This window comes from Thamnophis sirtalis, unplaced genomic scaffold (assembly GCF_051295495.1).
Source record: "Thamnophis sirtalis isolate CommonGarterSnake01/CBP01778 unplaced genomic scaffold, rThaSir2_p1.2 scaffold_11, whole genome shotgun sequence".
Classification (NCBI taxonomy): domain Eukaryota; kingdom Metazoa; phylum Chordata; class Lepidosauria; order Squamata; family Natricidae; genus Thamnophis; species Thamnophis sirtalis.
In genome coordinates this window covers 66,402,632-66,412,276 of record NW_028261391.1, presented here as the reverse complement: position 1 = coordinate 66,412,276, position 9,645 = coordinate 66,402,632, and the positions used below count along the sequence as shown (strand labels likewise).

At 40.3% G+C, this 9,645-nt stretch overlaps 1 protein-coding gene across 3 annotated transcripts in view; it reads right to left on the bottom strand.

The window, feature by feature from the left end:
* Positions 1–9,645, bottom strand: part of DOCK1 (dedicator of cytokinesis 1) — a 457,702-nt gene that overhangs the window by 69,268 nt on the left and 378,789 nt on the right. For all 3 annotated transcript variants that reach the window (XM_087725976.1, XM_087725977.1, XM_087725978.1), the window contains exon 38: positions 9,259–9,378. In XM_087725976.1, the coding sequence (XP_087582102.1) occupies positions 9,259–9,378 (120 nt within the window). The remainder of the gene's footprint in view (positions 1–9,258; positions 9,379–9,645) is intronic.

Genomic DNA, 9,645 nt, shown 5'->3' with positions numbered 1-9,645 from the left:
GAAGTTTCCTTCACTTATTTCTTATAAACGGACATAAATGCTTCGTGGGGAATCATTTAGATCTTTACACAAACTTACACTGAAATTTTCTTTAGCTTTATGTGCATGGGAACAATGTATTTGAAATGCTTCAAAGAAAATGTTCTGATAACTCTGAAACTAGCATTGCCAATTTGAATTTTATTAGGAACTGTTTTATCAAATATATATATATAGTGGCTAACACCACTGCCTAAGATGTAATACAGCACAGGTTCAAATCCCAGTAAGGGTATGGCTAGCTGATGAGAGCTAAATAGCTTGAAATAGATCTATACTAGTCTCCCTTTATTTATCTATCAGCACAAATTGCAACACAAATGTAACAAAGGCAACAGTAAAAATAATGGCTTTCTGTCTGAATGGTCTCTTGGGATGAGCCGATAGACAGAGAAAGGAAGCAGTAAACTTCCTCCCATATTTGGGCATACCAGGGGTTGTGACACTAAATACATACCTATTTCCTTGGCTCAGCTGATAAAGGAGGAGAACTTGTGGCTTAGTGGCTAACACCACTGCCTAAGATGTAATGCAGCCCAGGTTCAAATCCCAGTAAGGGTATGGCTAGCTGATGAGAGCTAAATAGCTTGAAATAGATCTCTACTAGTCTCCCTTTATTTATTTATCAGCACAAAATGCAACACACACACACACACACACACCACAAACATATATATATATAGCACTAATAATATCCTCCTGTCCTTTCTTGGATTTACTTCTTTTGCTTCTGATTTCCTATATATTTGCAGTATATACAGCCCTAATATATGTAGTTATCATGTGAAAGCTAGATAAGGATCCTTGAGAAAAAGTGAAGCACTCAAGAAAGAATGTTATCTGAAACTTAATTTCATTAAACACATTTACAGTCAAATGTCACATGTAATCTGGTTACTGAATTAATCTGTTTCCTGATTTATACTGACTCACAAGCTAACCCAAAGGATCAGGTTTGCAGATCACAGGAAGTCACACAAACACACACAAAAACCAACTCAAGTTAAAATTGACAAAGGTCACATGCTACAAAAAATATAGAGAATAATATGATTGGAAGGGAACTTGGCAGTCCCCCTGCTTGAGCAGGACACTTATACTATTCCAGACAAATGGTTGTACAATCTCTTCTACAAACCTCCAGTGATGGAGCACCCACAATTTCTGGAGAAATGTCATTCCACAGATTAATTATTCTCACTGTAAAGAAATTTCTAGGTTGGATCTCTGTTCTGACCCCCACCTTGCTTGTTCAGAAACGACAGCCACACACAGCTTGCAAAGGAATGTTTTTATCAGTCCTGGCTCTTGCTGGCTGCGAGCCCAAAATAAACACAGATAAATTCTCTGGCAAAAGTAAACTACAGCAAAACAGGTTGATAGATATCAAATCACTTATCCAAGTGCTTCTTCTCGATGATTGCAAAAAAACAGAGACTTGACTAGAACAGGAACGGAACGAACGTTGACTTCTGCAACCAGGGTGTGACACCATTAGTCTTTTTATCTGCAGGAGAAGATCCTAACGAGCCACAGCTGCTTGTTACCCTCTCCTGTGAGTTGGTCAGCCCTGCATCACGACACAACTCACAGGAGGTTTCTGCTGAGTCACAACAGATCTCTCTTTAATGATCTTCCACCAGTTACATCTACTAAGTAAATTACTCAATCAAAAATGAGATTAGGTTACTCTGGCAAGGCTTATTCTTGGCAAATTCATACTGACTCCTAGTCACTATCACATTGTTTTCAAGATGCTTACAAATATATCTCTTTATGATCTGTTGCAGAATCTTCCCAAGAATGTCCCACTGAATGGTCCTGGGTCTTTATTTTTTTCTTCCTGAAGGTATGAATAACATCCCCCCTCTTTCAATTGTTTGGTACTTCACCCTCTCACTATATTTATCACAGATATGAAATAAATGTTCAACCAAAGGATCAGTTATTTGCTTCAGAACCCTAGAATACAATCATATGGTCAACTACCGGTAATTCAAAGTAAACAGATATTTCTTGACCACATCCTCCTTCATTTTACTCCTTATTATCATTTGTGGAACAATTACTCTCCTGAAACTGAATATAAGATGGAAATTGAATAGTTCTGCCTTTCCTTTTCTTTGTGATCAGTTCTTAACAGGGTGTCCCCCCCCCCCCGAACTTCAGCTCATTTTGAACCTTAACTTTTCTGAAACAATCTTTCCAGTATATGCAGGAACTCTTTCTTGGTGACCAATCATTTTTTCCACTTGTTATACGCATCCTTATTTTCAAAGAACTGTACATTCATGTTGACAGAGGGCAATCTATATTTTAGTAGCTTTCTTCTTAGTATGCAGTAAATATTATTATCACTTCAGACAGGGTTGTGAAAGCCAGAAGCTGATTTCAAGCCTTGAGCCTAATCAAGCTATGACAAACTGAATGAGTGAGATTTCTTCTAAAGTCATGCCTGAGACTCTGACAATATCCTTCTCCTTTGCAAAAACCGTGGTTCAGGGCTTCCACTGCCAATCAACACAGTTTTCATTATAAAAGCGTCTATGCTTTGGCCAAGCATAATTTATTAGTTTTATCAAGGTGTTGGTTATTACCTTTAAAGCCCTACATGGCTTAGGACCAGCATACCTGCGAGACCGCCTACTGCCACACTCCTCCCAGCGGCTGGTGAGATCCCACAGGGTGGGCCTTCTTCAGATGCCGTCAGCCAGACAATGTCGGCTGGCGGCTCCCCGGAGGAGAGCCTTCTCTGTGGCTGCCCCGACCCTTTGGAACGAACTACCCCTAGAAATCCAGACCTCACCCACTCTCATGGCCTTCAGAAAAGCTGTCAAGACCTGGCTTTTCCAGCAGGCCTGGGGCTGTTGACCTCATTGTTGAGGTCCAGCCCCGATTGAAATGAATGTATTTGTGTTATTTTAACTTGTCTTATTTTATTTTTACTTTCTTTTATTTTCTTTCTCTTCCCTTCTGTAAGCCGCCCAGAGTCCTTCGGGATTGGGCGGCCTATAAATAAAATCAAACTTAAAAAAAAACCTTATCAGATATTGTCCAATGGTCCATCATCCTGAAAACAGAAACAACGATCCTAAAAACCTCTTACCCAATTTTCATTCTCAATCAAAGTACTCTTCTTTTCTTTTCTGTTCCTTTTCTATGAATGGAAAGGATGCATAAAAATATTCTTTCATTTCTGGTTCGGAAACCAACCCACAAGCTCGGAGAACGAACCTTCACCCTAACAATCTCAATAATCTAAGTTACAAATGATATAGGCATGATTCACTGTCTTTAGTGATAGTGAATTTGTCTCATATCTATTGCTTCTGGATGTTATCTATTAGTCCTGGACTTTTGTTTATTTTCCTTACGGAGTATTGCTTCCTATCAATTCTTATCTGAAGAGAAGAGCCGAGGTGGCGCAGTGGTTAGGGCGCAGTACTGCAGGCCACTTCAGCTGACTGTTATCTGCAGTTCAGCGGTTCAAATCTCACCGGCTCAAGGTTGACTCAGCCTTCCATCCTTCCGAGGTGGGTGAAATGAGGACCCAGACTGTGGGGGCGATATGCTGACTCTGTAAACCGCTTAGAGAGGGCTGAAAGCCCTATGAAGCGGTATATAAGTCTAACTGCTATTGCTATTATGTGGAGAAGATTTGACAAAACTGTCATTGGCTGAGGAGTAGCCAGTCATCGTTCTAATTCTCTGACTTTTTTCAGGAACATTTAAAGGCTTGTAGTTGCAGCAGTCAATGCCAAATTACTCTCAGTTAGGAAGTTGAACAAGCCGTAAGCTTTACTGTCATGACTGCAGAATCTTGTTCACCCATATTAACTCTTTTTTAAAGTAGCAACCACTGAAGATTCTATTTTATTTCTTATTGTTCCCATCTTGGGCTTTTTGATAGTGTTCACTTAGAGAGAAATTTCATTAGAAACTTGCCCACTGACTTCACGAAGAAACTCCAGTTTGTTTCCCATTTATTTGCTTCTTCCTGTGCCAAAATTCATGTTTGAAGCCTTCCTAAATCTAACAATAACCCTAAGTAAGCTTAAAATGATTAATGATGTCAACAGCGAGGAGCAAAAGGGCTGGAAATAGAAATGATGAAGGTGAGGGTGCAGGGAAAAATAATTTCTCACCTGCTGGCATAAAGCAAAACCAGTGATTTCGTTTTGTTTTTCCAAAAAGTAAATTAATATATAAATGAATATCTCACTGATACAAGTGTACACTATAGGTTGGAACTGGGATTTAAAATAATTTTAATTCAGTACTTTATTCAAAAATGTATTGAAATTATATTTTTCTTTTGGTGAACTAAGAAATGAGATGTACATTCAGTTTCTTTTTTTATCCATTCAACATTTTCTTTTTCATTAATTTGAACAGAAATTGTGAATATTTTGCTCATACGCGTGAACAAATCTAGCTGTTGAAACATGTTATAGAATTTCTGTATTTATTTAAAAAGGAATTTGAAATTGTATTACCTATTACGAAAGAGCACTAGAATTCTAAAACATGTTATCACCTGCAGTCATTCACCATTATAACTGACTATAGGCTGCTACAGCATCCCTCCCCCTCCTATCTCCCTCCATTTGTTCCTACAGATCCCCCCCATTCCACTGGACTCCATATTCTACTCCTCACTTATCTTTTGAATATCTGCAGAACTTCATTTAGAGAAGAAAGACAGGCTGCTCTGTTCATGGCCTGTGTGGTAGAATCCTAGATGTGACCACCAGTTTCTGAGTGTCCACAATTCAATATGTCCAGTGTCATAAATGGCGGCTACTTTGGGATTGCTCCACAAGGCTCAGGAATGGAGCAGTCTCTGGAGATCTTCCAAAGGTACATGCACAAGGAGTGATGCGAGGTGAGGATGGTGTGGGGCCTGGTGGGATAGGAAGAAGGCCTAAGACCTGTGGGACTCTGAGGGACAGGAAGCAGACCATAGGGTACCTCACTGGGAGAGAAGGATCTGTGCTATGCCTCCCAGGGCCCCCGAGGCACCCCATACTCTGCTTAATGATCCACACATTTCTTTAACGACCACATGTGGTAGAGCACGGATGGGTGGGTGTTATAGTGAGGTGATCACATGGGCATTTCCAACTGTAATGATTACTTCTGACTGTAATGAGCAAGTCCACTACGGTTGTTGGCCAAGGACTATCTGTACATTCACGATCACTTCCCATTAAACTCATACGTTGAAGTGGCCCATATATTATAATTATACATCCTTAACTAAATTTCATAATAGAGGGAGGGGTCTTGTCTATAAAATTGGGAACACAAACTATTTTTAGCACATCTTAAATATAATAGTTTGCAATTATTAGCAATAGCAGTTAGACTTATATACCGCTTCATAGGGCTTTCAGCCCTCTCTAAGTGGTTTACAGAGTCAGCATATCGCCCCCACAGTCTGGGTCCTCATTTTACCCACCTCGGAAGGATGGAAGGCTGAGTCAACCTTGAGCCGGTGAGATTTGAACCGCCGAACTGCAGATAACAGTCAGCTGAAGTGGCCTGCAGTACTGCACCCTAACCACTGTGCCACCTCGGCTCCATTGTCAGTTTGTCCAAAAGTGTATTCAAACTTCTCATTGCGAAGAGCCAAAAGTAAAGTTCAAAGTTTCAGATGTAGAATTCAAGGGCAATGAAAGAGCGATAACATTTGTTACATGAATGCTAATGACTAAGTAGAAAAAATTGCTGATCTTTTAAAATGCAAAAAGGAGAAAGCAAGCAAAGGAAACACTTAGCAGACTTCATTTTAGCTGCCTTCTCCTCCCTTTTTCCATTTATTACTACACTATACACAATTAGGGCCCAAATAAAACATGAAGTTGTTTGATAAAACAATGTTGTTGCAAACTGTGAATTCCTCATTTTTTAAAGGTCAGCGCAGGTCAAGGCATTGTAAACAGATGCTTTACCTTCTGTTGATAAACAGCTCATTAATACTATAGCAGTAGAAACGCACAAATCAGTTCTTTAATAATATATATAGGCATTGTTGTTGTTTCCTCCACAAGCAGCTCAAGCCATTAAAGTCATTAAATTTGCTGGAAAAAATTCCAGCTTTCTAATTCAGCTTGTTTCACTATTTGAAAATTCATCTGTAAAAGCTGTCCTTGTTATTTCCTTTTAGAGATAGCTACATAGAACAGATTGGATACCTTTTTTATTTGTTTGTTTGTTTGTTTATTATATTTATATGCCGCCCTTTCCCCACGAAGGGGACTCAGGGCGGCTCACAACTCAAACCAGGGAAGGGGGATACAGACAAAGATTAAAAACGACACATAACAATGCATAATTTAAAACACGACAGTCATACCATTCGAGACGGGGGCAACAGCTCTTTAGCCCCAGGCCTGTCGGAACAGCCAGGTTTTAAGGGCTATGCGGAAGGTCTGGAGGGTGGTGAGGGTTCGAATCTCCACGGGGAGCTCGTTCCAGAGGGTCAGAGCAGCCACAGAGAAGGCTCTCCTCCGGGTAGTCGCCAGTCGACACTGGCCGGCGGATGGAATTCGGAGGAGGCCCAATCTGTGGGATCTAATCGGTCTAGTGGAGGTGATTGGCAGCAGGCGGTCTCTCAAGTACCCAGGTTTTTGCTAACCCCCAAGCCTATCATTAATTATTATTTATCACATTTGTACATTGTTTTTCTTTTAAGCCTTACAGGAAAGACAGCATACGGATGTGATGAATTATATTTCTTATATTATAATACTTAACATAAAGTAACTCACTGAAAATACATATATTTTTTTCTACTGGGAAGAAGAAGAGAAAAACGATTTCTAAAAACCAAAGTGTTCAATAACATCTGGTCCATCTTTAGGTTTAAAGAACTGATACTGGAGGGAGGTGCATCTATCTCTCCATTATTATTATTATTATTTGTCAAGATGATCACGCAGACAACTTGCACTTGTTCTCAATAATACTAGTCCAATTATGCAATTTCAGGCTGAATGTTATATTTTTATATTCAGATATACAAAACGGCCTTAACATCCAAAATTGTTTTGCTACACTGCCTGGAAGCACTGCAATTTGGAGATGCTTAAGCCTTTCCTTGCCTGAGCAACAGCCAGCTATCCTTCCTGTTGTTGCCACCAGTGGGTGACTTAATGATGAGCTAGCAGAAAGAAATCTGCTTCCAAGGTGACTGAACAGTGATAGCTGCAGGGGGCAAAGCATTCAAACCAGCTTCTTACCCCATGAAGACAGGGGTTGTCACTAGCCTGAGGATACAAATCCTCTCTGGAAAAGTCAGAAGAATAAATATAGGTAGTCTTCAGCATACAAGTGATAACCCGGGGCTGGGAATGGAATCAGCACAGCCAGAATGAATAGCAGTTAGACTTATATACCGCTTCATAGGGATTTCAGCCCTCTCTAAGCGGTTTACAGAGTCAGCATATCGCCCCCACAGTCTGGGTCCTCATTTCACCCACCTTGGAAGGATGGAAGGCTGAGTCAACCTTGAGTCGGTGAGATTTGAACCGCCGAACTGCAGATAGCAGTCAGCTGAAGTGGCCTGCAGTACTGCACCCTAACCACTGCGCCACCTTGGCTTGGTTTAACTCCCTTTTATTGTTCCAACTTTCCCCCAAAAGTCCCACTGTTCATTGGAAGTCCAGGAGACCAACCCCTAAACACACACCTCCAGTAGGTTCTGGTTGCTATTAGTCCAATTAGCTATTAGTAGAGGTCCTCTAGTAGTAGAGGACCTATTAGTATAGGGTGGGGGGGTATGGCACAGGAGCTGCTTTCAAGCCATTGGAAAATATATCCAATCCAACTTCTGTGTCTGTGTTTGTTTGAGAGTGAGTGAGTGAGAGAGGGATCCATTTCTCTGTGTGCGTGTGTCTCTTTGAGAGAGGGGGGAAGGGAGGGAGAGAGGGAGGAAGGAGGGGGAGGGAGAAGAAAAAGAATGAAGGAAAACTTTTTCGCAAAGGAGAAAAACAAATGCTGTCGCTTTAAATCGGAACTGAGCATGCCTGGCTGTGGAATTCTGGGAGTTGAAGTCCACAAGTCTAATTTTTTTTTTTTGAAACCCCTGTGTCAGTGCCTCACCAGCCATAAACCTCACCGCACGTCACTGGTTGAGGAGCAGCACAGTTCTGTGAGCAACCACAGTTCAAGGAATTTGGTTTCAGAGAGCCCTTGTCACAGGAAGAGTTCCCTGGGAACACAGGACCACCTGGAGTATAACTGTGACACTGTAACCTTCCACGTAGCCAGGTCAGGCAAGCAAGACCAGCATGGCAAACAAGGCAATCACAGCCAAGTATCCAGGCGTCAGTAACAGCATGTGAGACTGGAAAAAGCAATGCTTGTTCACGACAAATGCCCCTCATTCCTCAGGTAAGTCTTGTTATGAGGGGCAGGGCACCCTCCTCCCAAGTTGTCAGGTTGCCCTGCGCTGATCCCGCCACCTCTCTATTCTCAGTGGTTAACACATCTGCCTAAGAGGCAATACAGCACAGGCTCGATTCCCAGTAAGGGTATGGCTAGCTGATGAGAGCTAAATAGCTTGAAGTAGATCTATACTAGTCTCTCTTTATTTATTTATCAGCACAAATCTATCATATATACATACATACATACATACATACATACATACATATATATATATACATACATACATACATACATATATATATACATACATACATACATATACATACATATACACATATATATACATATATATACATATATATATATATATACATATATACATATATATATATACATACACACACACACACACACACACACACACACACACACACACACACACATGAGTTATATATATATAGTCAGCAAAGAAAAGCAACTCAAGGCTGGATATCTTATCACTTCAGCTCTTAAGGTTCAGAATCAGTAACAATAATTCACAGGATTCATTTTTGTAGTAAGCCCACATAGAGTCTCACAAAAGCAAATTATTTTCTTTAGAGTTAAAACTTGGCTTGCTGAAAAGTCTTATGAACCTGCAGAGGTTATTCCGATAAATCTCCAATAACTATAACTGTTCCTGGCTAATTGGAAACGCCACTTTATTCTTCCTCATGTCTCGAATACTCTTCATAATTGTTTGGAGCGTACTATTTTTCTCACACAGAGTTTGCAACTTTCGGTCAAAGTAATGTAACTTGGTTTCCCCCCCCCCCCCTTTATTACCTTGCCCTTGTCAAAATAGTGGATAATTTCTTGATAGAGCTGTTCTTTGAGTTGTCCTTGCGTTGCTGCCTGGTAGCCATCACGTTGAGTGAGATGTGCTGCACATGGTTCTTCAGACCACTATACCACATGAAGAAATTCAACATTAATAAAGATGAATGTATGTACAGTTTTATCCTGCTTTAAACAACACCAAGAAATTTATTTATTAATTTATTTAACAATTTATTATTGAATATCCCACCATCTCACCAAGGCAGGTGTATAAATAATACATTTATATATAATGCGATTCTGAGCAGTACGCACATCGTGCAACAAACAGGTATGTGAAACCCACAAATATTTTTTAAAAACCTTTAAAAATCACACCAACAGTAAATTCAG